Source organism: Coffea eugenioides, unplaced genomic scaffold, assembly GCF_003713205.1.
Source record: "Coffea eugenioides isolate CCC68of unplaced genomic scaffold, Ceug_1.0 ScVebR1_53;HRSCAF=282, whole genome shotgun sequence".
NCBI lineage: Eukaryota > Viridiplantae > Streptophyta > Magnoliopsida > Gentianales > Rubiaceae > Coffea > Coffea eugenioides.
Genome location: NW_020864387.1, coordinates 87,655 through 99,756, shown reverse-complemented (window position 1 = coordinate 99,756; position 12,102 = coordinate 87,655). Strand labels below are relative to the sequence as shown.

Below are 12,102 nucleotides of genomic sequence, written 5' to 3'. Positions count from 1 at the left end.
TCGTGCCAAAACTTAGAGATCTGTTTAATCTTCAACTTGGAGAATCTTGGACACGACTTGACTTGGATCAATGTATTCTTAGATATTTTTGAGTTCTACCCTCGTGGATTAAGTTATTAAGTGATATTTGCATTCGATTCGAACACGTCATCTCTTAAAGGAGAGTAGCGGGAATACTACTAGACCTTGGTTGAATATCTAGGTGATTTGTAATTGTACATGTCTCAGGTGATCAAGAGGATCCCGAGGAACTCGTTTGATCTTGCCTCGCTCTTGCTTTACACTCTTGATTTCGGTGAGTGTCAAGTGCATGAATTATTGATAAATTGCTTTAATTGTTAATTGAGTATTATGCAATTGTTGAGACGAGTGTGTACTTTACCGCACTTGTTCTCCCTTAAGTGATGCTACAATTGAATTGTGCTATGTGAATTGATATTAGAATTGTGTGAAGTGTATTGCTATGTGAATTAAGTGAAGTGTTGCCATTGCAAATTACATTTGTGTTGACTCAACATCGATCAAAGTAAATCTTATCAACAAATCATATTTTACTCGTGGGGACGCCCTCGTCCTCTCTCTCTTTGAACTACGTGGTGCGTAATACCTGAATACATAAGATTGGTAATTGTACATGAACACGTTTAACTCATGAGCTCTGACCAGATGCATGTACTACACCAATTTGGGTGGGAGGTGCCTCTCATACCGTCTCAGTGCTATAATAGGTTCTCTGAGCGATAGTATGTACCACACCAATTCGGGTGGGAGGTACCTCTCAAGTCGACTGAGAACCATAAACAATTATAAGTCCATTGGAGCGATGTCTCATCGACCCAGTTCTCTAAGCGATAGTATGTACCACACCAATTCAGGTGGGAGGTACTTCTCATGTCGATTGAGAACCATAAACAATTCTAAGTCGATTGGAGCGATGTCTCATCGACCCAGTTCCCTAAGTGATAGTATGTACCACACCAATTCGGGTGGGAGGTACTTCTCATGTCGATTGAGAACCATAAACAATTCTAAGTCGATTGGAGCGATGTCTCATCGACCCAGTTCTCTAAGCGATAGTATGTACCACACCAATTCGGGTGTGAGGTACCTCTCATGTCGACTGAGAACCATAAATAATTCCAAGTCGAGTGAATCGAGTCTTGGCAAAGTAAGTGGAAATCAGCTCCTAAGAGCTCCCGTATCCTCATTAAGAGTGTTTTATTTTAAATTGTGAATTACTTGAATAATATGGCTTTATTTCTCGTACAAGTGTTTTGTTACTTAAACTGCATGATTTTCTTGGCCTCACTGAGCATTAGCTCATCCCATTAGTTTTGTGTTTCCTTTACAGGAGCCGAAATGGAAAAAATTATGGAGAAGCCAATTTGATGGACTTTTGATTAGGGTTTCGAATGTAATTGTTTAGATGACTTTTGGAGGTTGTATATTTTAGGGAATGTTGCTGTACTCTTGGTAAATTGTAATGTAAAATTTGAACTTATTAAGGAAGCGATCTTTTCTTTATACCTTTGCCTTTTATTATTGGTTTTTTATCTTAAGTTTGGATTGGAATTGTATCGAGTCCTGGCGAGAGCTAGGCAGGCGTTCCGCCAATACCCTTTGGTTCTGCTTAAGGAGAAGTGCGGGTGTCACATATATTCTGCGATCTCATGTTACATCTAATTAGTTTTATTGTATGGAATATATAGGGTGCTTCGAACTCTGACTCCCCTGAAATATTTTCATAAACTTTGTTTTGATAATGCGATTTCGTTGGTTATTCTCTTAGAACCTATGTCTGACATTAATCAACTAGACGTGATTATGAGATGTCTTCACTTCTTTTTTGAATTGCACGGTGTGTGATACGAGTCAAGCTATGGCATGTAACATCGCCAAGAGAAGTACGTGACTTTACTCCAACTAGAGGAGCAAGACCCATGACACAAAGCATTTCGAGTCACAAGATGCATCAAGCCTCGTAAGTTTTAAGTTAATTGGTTTTCATTTTAAAATTAGTGGAATAAGCAAGCTACTTAAGTCATGAAGTCCTTGTCATTTTTAGTCGTTAGTTTGTCTTATTTTTAGATATTATTTTCGGCCATTTTTACTTATTTAAATTCGGCCGTAATGGGCCATTGTTGGGCCGACTCCTAGCTTCTAAGCCTTATTAGTATTTGAGTTGTAAGAAGCTATATATAAGCTTCAAACCAACAACAATAAAGAGATTTTGATTGCTTAATTAAATTGAGAGTATTCTCTTGGCTTCTTGCAAGCATCCCTTGAACATCTTAGAAATTCCTAAGAGAGTTCAATTTGGCTTATCAAACAAGAATCACACTTGTTTGTGGTGCCATTGTACCAAATTTCTTGGTTCGCTAATTTGTTAAGTCGCGGGTTGAGATTGTATCAAGAGTGTTCGCAACTTAGAGGGTTAGATTGGGTCGAAAGGGATTCCGCCAAGCAAACCTAGAAAATTCTCCATCAAGATCATGGGAATAACAAGGATGAACTTCTCCAACATGGAGGAATTTGCATCAGCTAGTATCAGAGCTAGTTGATGGTTTTTCAGGTTATATCCTCTTATTTCTATCCTTTTCAGGTTATATCCTTTTCAGTGTTTCGCAGCACCATACTATTCACGTACTGTTTATCCGTGGGTACTGTTCGTCCAAACACAAAAAATCTGTTGGTGTGTTATCTTTTTTTTTTTTTGGTGTTTTGTGTCTGGTTCAAAAAAAAAATCTGCTGGTCGTAGGGTTTCTTTGGAGTTTCCTAGCCGTCACCTTGTTTCTTGTTGTTGCAATTCAAAAAAAAAAAGGGAGGAAAAGAAGACAGCGGCTGATCTCATAAAATTCTTGGAAATCTAGATCAAAACTTGATTTTCTTGGAATTCTTGGTTGTTACAACAACAATCTTGAAATTCTTGAAGCTTTGGTTGAGATTCTTGAAACCTTGAAACCCCAAAATCTGTCTTGAACCAAAACCGTGGGATCTTGGACTATTGGGGGTGAGAAACCATCGTCAAATTGTGATTCTTGAATTCTGGAAATTACCTTGTTGAATTCTTGAACGAATCTTGAAGTTTGTTGGGGGTTTGGGAACCAAATCTTGAATAAAACAAGCTGCCAAAAAAATGCCAGCCGCTAAAACCCTAGTTCTTCAAGTTCTTGGCTGTATAAAAAAAAGGGAAAACATTCAGCCACGAAATTGTTCTTCAAAACCTCCAAAAATTGAGTGTTGGGTCTGTCTGAAAACATTCCAAACAGCTGAAACATTATCGGCCACAAAACAGCCACTAAACCCTACTCCAAGTCCAAGTTGGATTAGGTTAGCTTAGTCCTAATTGAACAAGCTGTCCAAGTTATTTTAAATTTTGTTTTGACAGCCTATCAAATCCTTATTGGGATAGGAAAAGGAGGATATTTCCAGATTAATCCAAGAAATTTTCACTTGTCAATATTTCCTAAAACTGATGCAAGAAAAACAAGCGTTCATAACGTCTATAGGCAAGTATTCTTGAGTCCAATCTTTGTAGTTCCTTTGAGTCAGTTGTTAGCCTATATTTTCCAAAAATTTCAACCATAAAAATTCGTCTTATAGTCCAGATTAGTGTCCCAAAATTCCAACCCTTGTGTTAGGTCATTCCCCAAGTACTTGTGCCGAGTAACTAGTAGTCCTTGAGTCGTGCAACTAAGCACTCGTTCAGCAAATTTCCAGCTTATTTGTTCCATTTTCCAGCATCATTTACTTCACACCAAACCTGATTGAGTCATTTGTCTTATATTGAGTCCTTAAAGTCAAGCACTACACTTATGTGACTTCCTTGGTGAGCCAATATACACTTGAGAAGTTTCTAACTTCTTCAAAGGGGTACAAATGAGGCCTTGAGAGATATTGGTAAGACGAACATGTCTAGTGGAGGTGTATGTCAACCTTTTGATGTAGAGCTTTTAACCACGGCTTTTGAAGCAAAGTTTAGAAAGATGCTCAACCAAGCCTTGGAACCGATCCAAGAGGAGCTTTATAGAACCCATAACACTAGAATCCACTCCAAATCATCCAAGGGAAAAGCACATGTGGAAGTTGAGCTATCTAAGGAGGAATCATGTTAGGAGACTTACCGACGCCTTTTTCAAGAAAAGCAAATGAAGGAGCAACTTAATTGCAATTCTCAAAAATCTTTTAAAGAGGATCGTGTTGAGGCTAATGCTCGTGAACTTCAACCTAAACTGGTTCAAAATCAAAAATTAGTTGAAGATTTATGTGAGAAAGTGAGATACAACTTGAGTGTGTAAGTAATGATGTAATACTTGAGAGGGAGCAAGAGATTGAAAAATCTGAAGTGTTGAATGAGGAAGAGGAAGAAAGGAGGGAAAGTGCACTGATTTTCAGTTTCAACAAAAATGAGAGTGAGGGGACTTATTGCCATTCTAACAACCCTAACATTGCTCTATCTAGTGTTCCTTGTTTTGTGCAGGTTAAGCAAAGTGCAATCGCTTTGATCTTACAATGTTCCATCCCAAAGTCACTTGTACAATTCACGAGTTTCCATGGAGTTTGTCTTCTAAGAGTTAGATCAATTTGGTACCCATTCATGGAATCAGATGATTTCAAAGCTATTCACGTCTTTGGAGGATCAAACTATGTGCACCTTCAAGACATTGGAACTAACCATGTGCCACAAGTTTACATAAGGAGCGAGGTCTTCAAGGGTCACTACAATACATATGCTCATCTTGCACCTAGTCCACTTAAAGCTCCAACTTCACCAAATCAGTGTGCACACTTTGCAAGCTTATTCAAGTTTGAGGAGTTCGCCTTCATGGGATTTACATCGCATCACTTTGAGGATCCTTACCTCATGGCCACACGCGATAAAGCTGAGCATACATTGAAGCTGGTTCGTGAGATTCAAGATTCAACATGGGTTACTTTCCAGCTTAGCAAGTGGTTTTGGCATTGGATATAACTTGTGGTAATCATAACAAAATTGACTCGACAGCATGTAACTATTCTTGTCATCATTCATGCTTCAATTTGTGGGCAAATTGCTTTCAAGAGGGGGGAATGATACGAGTCAAGCCATTCCATGTAACATCGCCAAGAGAAGTACGTGACTTTACTCCAACTAGAGGAGCAAGACCCATGACACAAAGCATTTCGGGTTACAAGATGCATCAAGCTTAGCAAGTTTTAAGTTAATTGGTTTTCGTTTTAAAATTAGTGGAATAAGCAAGCGACTTAAGTCATGAAGTCATTGCCATTTTTAGTCATTAGTTTGTCTTATTTTTAGATATTATTTTCGGCCAGATTTACTTATTTAAATTCGGCCATAATGGGCCATTGTCGGGCGACTCCTAGCTTCTAAGCCTTATTAGGATTTCAGTTGTAAGAAGTTATAAATAAGCTTCAAACCAACAACAATAAAGAGATTTTGATTGCTTAATTAAATTGAGAGTATTCTCTTGGCTTCTTGCAAGCACCCCTTGAACATCTTAGAAATTCCTAAGAGAGTTCAATTTGGCTTATCAAACAAGAATCATACTTGTTTGTGGCGCTGTTCTGCCCAATTCCTTGGTTCGCTAATTCGTTAAGTCACGGGTTGAGATTGTATCAAGAGTGTTCGCAACTTAGAGGGTTAGATTGGGTCAAAAGGGATTCCGCCAAGCAAACTTGGAAAATTCTCCATCAAGATCATGAGAATCGTAAGGATGAACTCCTCCAACGTGGAGGAATTCGCATCAGTGTGGTTTTATGGAGTAATGTCCTTAAATTGACTTTTCGAGAGCTTGCAGAGCAAGTAGTCCATGAGAAGCTCACTTTTCAGTGTGGCAGTGTTATAAATTTGTCGTCGGTGTATGCTAAATGCTCTCGAGTAGGTAGGCGCCCCATTTGGAAAGTTTCGGAGGGTCTCAGTAAGGGGATGGTAGAGCCGTGGATTGTAGCGGGGCATTTTAATGTGGTCTTATTGGCGGATGAACGTAGCGGGGGATCGCCAGTGAATGTTACTAACATGGAGGAGTTTAACTCCTCGATGTTTGAGTGTGGTCTTTCCACTATTGATTTTGACGATTGTAAGTACACATGGACTAACGATACTGTCTGGCAGCGATTAGACAGGGCACTCACTAACTCTCACTGGGCGGAGATGTACGCTTTTACTAAAGTTTCTCATCTTCACCAGGGGCGCTCAGACCATCCTCCACTACTAATTCGAGCCGGATTGACATCACCTTCTTGTCCTTCGTTAAAGTTCCATAACGTCTGGCACAATCATGCTTTGTTTTTTGAGACTGTCTCGATAGCTTGGCAAGGTTTCGGCTCGAGGGTAGGGATGGTGTGAGGACCCGTAATTTTCTTAATTTCTAGGTTTTAATTTCTTTTAATTATTCGTTTTTCCACCTTTTCTTTATTCGAAAAATTGTGCAAATAAATTTTATGAGTAAATATAGCTTTTAAATGATTTTTCTAGTATCGGTTAGTTTTTGAGAAACTAAGAGTATATAATGGACGTGGGACCCACTAGTGCGACAAGTTCGGGAAAATTCGGCCAATTAGGTTAAATTCCGGATACTGTGTGAAATTTATCGGGTGTTAAGAGATAAGTAGAGGATGTGAAGTGATTGATGTGAGAGGAAAAAGAAAAGATAGGATTGCATTAATGGAGGTGACAAGTGTCACCATTGTATTGGAAATAGCTTATGACTTACTATTCATTTTCTTGACTTTTGACCAATTGCTTAAATATCTCAAAAAAATCACACAAAATTCATTCTTGTCTTCAACCTCTTGGCCGATTCTCTCTCTAGCAAAGAAGGAAGAAAAACCTCTTCAAAGTTTGGCAATTATCTAGCTCAAATCCTCCAAAACACTTGCTTGATCTAGTTTCTACTCCATAAAATCCCTCCATTTGGTGCTAGTGAGTGATTTGGTGAAGTTTTTTGGAAAAGCTAAGGTGTCCTACAACTCTCCCTCTCTTGTTTACTAGGTGAGTGGTATATGAACTTTCCCCTACACTTAATGAAGCTAGAGTTGTGCTTAGTGGAAGCTAAAGTGTTGAATTTTGTGATTTAATTCTTGTTTTTGGATGAAATGGTGAAGTTTACAATTTATTGGTGATTTTTCTGGTTTAATATGATCATGATGTTGTGGCCTTGTATGATGATTGGCAATGGCCTATAATGACTCTAGTAGGTGTGAATTATTGATAATTGCAACCAATTTTGGGTTTGGAAGGAATTTGAGGAAGTTAGGGTTTCATAACCCCTTTTTCTGTCCGGTTTTGTATCATATGGTTAGAGGCCGAATTGGCCTTTTCTTAAAACATGAAAGTTTTAGGTATTGATGTGTTTGAGGTGCCTGTAAAATTTATGGTCATTTGGAGTAGTGTAGAGTGAGATATGTCGATTTTACTGTTGCTGTTCTGGGTTGATCAGAATGTGCGAACTGCGTCTGAAATGGGTTGTTTTGGCTGGGATTGTTTTGGATTTTGTTGTTGGTGTCTTCTGATGAAATGTAGCTTGATCTCCTAGCTATCATATGCCTTTGGAATTTCTGCATTTGGACCTGTATAGACTGAGTTGTACTGATTACAGCATAGTGTGATTTGTAAACCTGCAATTACGGTTCTGGTTTGGTATTCTGCATATTTGACCTAGTTGTGCTAGGATTTGGACTGAGTGGCCTTCTACATTGTTGTAAGCCCTGTCTTTTAGGTTCGAGATGGTGGGTCTTACACCCTCATCCGATAAGCGTAGTGCAATTTGTGCCATTACCGCATAATGAAGGTAAAACTGTTTTTGTTGTTATGGCCAAGATGGCTACATTTCCTGATTTTCTGGCTTGCTATAATGCTTATATATGCATATGAAACCTTATTGGGGTTGTGGTTGGCATGGCTTTATGACGCGTTATCGAGTCTCATTGTACTTGTTTGTGTGTTTTAAGGCTTACTTTTATTCCGGTCATTTCCTAGTTAACTTTTACTTTGGGCCTAGTGAATGACTTTTGGAAATGAGGTGAATTTTGTGTGAGATGTTGGGACTGATTCGAGGGAATAATGAAGCCTTAATGGCTGGAAAAGTAAGAAATTTAGGGGAAGTGCTGCCCGATTTTCTAGGCCGTTTGGTTCTTTTAAGTTGGATTTGCCTTTTGGTAGAAATAAAAGGGCTTTTGGGTTATTGAACCTAGGTCTTTATGCTATCTTTTTGTTCCCAAAAATCATGTTGTGTACCCTTGCATTAGTAATTATTTGGCGAGGCATACGACTGGTAGTCGAGCCTCATGTGCATTGTGTTTACTCGATTACGGATGTGAAACCTTCAATTGGTTTATTTTGGTTATTTTAGGGTTTCTTGGCGATTAAGGCCAATCTGAAGTAAAAACTTTTGAAGTTGAGCCGGTGAGTGTACCACTCCCCTCCATTGCTGTCTAACTTGATTTCTGCTCTGCAATCTGTTAAATTTGTTTGAGACGAGGGTGTACTTTATCACACTCGTTCTTCTATCTGTTCATATGCCAATTTTGAGTGCCTATCTGAATCTGCTATCTGAATCTGCTATTTTGTATCTGTATCTGAATCCGTTATCTGTGTCTGTATCTGTTCGAATTTCTATGACCTATGAGCTCAATCCTGTGGCTAAGTTATTCGAGTCGGGCCGGCAAGGGCCTGGACGATTAGATAACGAACCACGGTAGTCTGTTCGGGGATTTTTGGGTATTGAGACCCTTGATTCCGGTATACTCGAGTATTACCATTTCTGTTCGGTTACGGTGAGGCGGGCCCGCGTAAAGGGGTGTTTGGTGGACGGAATTCGGTGTAAAGAGGGGTCTACGGACGTTTTGGTTCTATATACGTTTGACGGAGAGTCAACCGGTTTGTATCAAGTACTGCGCTGGAAAATTTGGCTCCTGAGAGCCACCCGTAATCCTTCTGATTTGAATCATTTGGTTCCTTTGCTTACATCTGGCATGTGTATCTGATTTGTTAAATGTGAAATGCCATGATTTTTCCTGCTATATGTTTGCGTACCTCATTGAGCGCAAGCTCACCCCTTTCTGTTCCTTTTGTTTTCCTTACAGGAAAATAAACCCTTTGGTCTGGATTTGACAAATGGCTGCCAAATTGAGCTAGTTGAACATATCTTTTGTATAGCTCATGTATTAAAAACCCTAAGTGTACTTTTGGGGCGTTTTCTCTTTTGATTTGGCAAACCGTGTATATGTATTAACTTTTGAAAACTCTTGTATGTCATTTTTTATTGAAATTTTGGATTGTAATCGCTAAAGTTCAGATGTGAATGTTTGCGTGTTCTTTCGGTTGGGTTCTGACGGGTCGGTTACTATCATGGCCGACTCCGGATTTTCTTTTTCTTATTTTGGGTTTTTTTTCCATTTTGACTTGTTTACGCTCGTTTGTAAGTTCTGGATCGCAATAGATAGTTCTAGTCTGCATCGTTAGTCCTGGCGAGAGCTGGGCAGGCAGTCCGCTAACCCCTTTGGTTCGCCTTAGGGGAAAGTGGGGCTGTTAAAGATGGCTTGCTTTCATTCTAAACTAGTATCTCTTCGGGCGAAGCTGCGAAGTTGGAATGATGGGGTATTTGGTAAAATATATGATAGGGTCAGGTCAGCCGAGGATGCATATAAGCAGCGGGAGGTAGAGTTTGATTTTCTATGAGATGAGGCATCTAAACTTCGCCTCAACAAGGCAAGAGCGGTATATTTGAGAGAGTTGTCTGCAAAATGTGAGTTCTAGCGTCAAAAGGCTGCGGTTTGTTGGCTGAAGGATGGTGATGCTAACACCTCATTATTTCATTCAGTGGTGAAGCAAAGGAGAAATTCTAACTACATTTCTAAGATAAAAGATGACACTCTGGGTTGGCTGCATGCTGTGGAGGATATACAGGGTTCGGCGGCGCGATTTTTCTCAACTTTGTTCAGGTCGGAGTGTAATGTACCACCCCTAGTGCTGCCTTTTGTATTGCGTAGGATGGATCCTTTGGATAATGACATGCTTCAGAGACTTCCTGACATGGATGAGCTTCGGTCGGTTGTATTTTCAAATTTCAATAGATGCTGCCAGTGCTCCGGGCCGGATGGATTTGGGGCTAGTTTTTACCAGCAATGTTGGGACATCATCAAAGACGATTTGTTGCTAGTTATTCAAGACTTTTTCCAAGGGACTGGCCAGCCTAGGGGTTTTTCTAGTGCTCTAATAGTTTTAATCCCAATGGTGGAGGGGGCCTCATAATGGAAGGCATTTAGGCCGATCAACTTGTGTAACGTCAATTCAAATATTATTTCCAAAACATTGGCCAGAAGGTTGAAGAGGCTACTACACAAATTAATTTCTTCTTGGCAGACAGATTTTGTCTCTGGGAGGGGAATAATGGACAATATTTTATTGGCATAGGAGCTAGTCTTAGATTTGGATTGGTGATTGTCAGTCCCGAATATGATCTCAAGCTTGACGTGGAGAAAGCGTACAATAGAGTAGAATGGCCTTTTCTACTATTTATGCTTCACAATTTTGGATATTTAGAAGTTGTGGTGGATTTATTGTGCAGAACCTTTTCCAATTCTTGGTTCTCAGTACTTGTTAATGGTTAGCCAGCGGGGTGTTTTAAATCAACTCGGGAGGTTCGGCAGGGTGACCCGTTGTCTCCGACTCTCTTTCTGTTCGTGGCGGAGTTTCTATGATACGAACCCAACCGTGCTTGGTGAACTTGTATTCCAACAAATAGGATCTAGACACGTGACTCCAAGGTTTGAACGTGCGGAACCCTAAACCCCTTTAGAATCCCTTGGATGAGAACTTGGAATGATTCTTAACCCTCAAAAAAAGATTAAAGGAACTTATGGTGTTCGTAGAATGGCGCCACAAACAAGTGTGATTCTTGCTTGATAAGCCAAGAAGAGCACTTAGAACATATCTAAGACATTCAAAGGATAACCAAAGCTAAGAAAAAGCACTCTTAAAGCTGAAACTTTTATTGATACTTGAATTATTGAGACAATTCGGCCAGCCTCTATTTATAGGCTTCATGACCCGAAATCCTATCTAGCAATGGAAAAACATTATTAACTCCAAATAATCCTAAACCTAACTTACTAAGGATCTACTTAATAATCTCTGAAATTACTCATTCACCCCTAATGGACTAAGGCTGGTCGGTTGGGCTCAACACGAGCTTATTCGGCCTTTATTATTATTCCTACAACTAGCTACTTAACTCGACAAAGGTAGCCCATCTTGCAAGCCGTGTTCTCTTAGTCACCCGCGGCTCCCTCATGGGCTTGGAGTAGGTTCACCAATGTGTGGTGATTCTCTTGAATCCCTCCTACGCATGTACGAACGATTTGTAGGAATGTTTGAAGGGTCTCTCGTATCTTCCTTGCCCTTGCTCGAGTCATCGGTCCAAGGTTCATCGATGGTGCACTTAGAACCTCACTCGAGCCTCTTGAAGCGACAACTAGAGTTCTTGGCGGTTCCTCATCAGTTCCCTCCTCTTGAGAAGGGTTTGTCCTCAAATCGAAGTTGTCGCCTACATCAAAGGGAAATAAGTCAGCGACATTGAAAGTAGAGCTAACACCATACTCATCTAGAAGGTCAAGTTGATAGGCGTTGTCGTCGACTTTGGCAAGGATTTGAAATGGTCCATCTCCATGAGGCATCAACTTGTTTTGCCTTTTCTCAGGAAAACGTTCCTTGCGCATGTGTAACCAAACCCAGTCTCCAGGTTTGAATAGTAGTTGCCTACGTCCTTTGTTTGCATGTTTGGCAAATTGCTTCATGCGCTCCTCAATGTTCGTATGTGCCTTCTTATGAAGTTGTCTTACAGCCTCGGCCTTTTTCTTACCATCAAGACTAGCATGTTCACTCAAAGGTAGAGGCATGAGATCTAGTGGTGTTAATAGGTTAAAACCGTATACCACCTCAAAAGGAGAAAATTGAGTAGTAGAGCGGGTAGAACGGTTATAAGCAAATTCAATGTGAGGTAAGTATTCTTTGTGACAGCTCCACCTCCCCCTAAGGCGAACCAAAGGGTTCGGCGGACCGCCTGCCCAGCTCTCGCTGAGGCTCACTTACTCACTACAGTT

The 12,102-nt window shown here is 40.1% G+C and overlaps 1 protein-coding gene across 1 annotated transcript; it reads right to left on the bottom strand.

Annotated features, from left to right (window-relative positions):
• Positions 1-11,271: 11,271 nt before the first annotated feature.
• Positions 11,272-11,898, bottom strand: LOC113758505. Its single transcript, XM_027301325.1, has one exon. It carries the CDS (start codon positions 11,896-11,898, stop codon positions 11,272-11,274), a length of 627 nt encoding a protein of 208 aa, XP_027157126.1.
• Positions 11,899-12,102: the final 204 nt, after the last annotated feature.

Bases quoted from the DNA above. Each gene is read 5' to 3' on its own strand.
- LOC113758505 (XM_027301325.1), bottom strand. From the start codon at position 11,898: ATGCCTCTACCTTTGAGTGAACATGCTAGTCTTGATGGTAAGAAAAAG.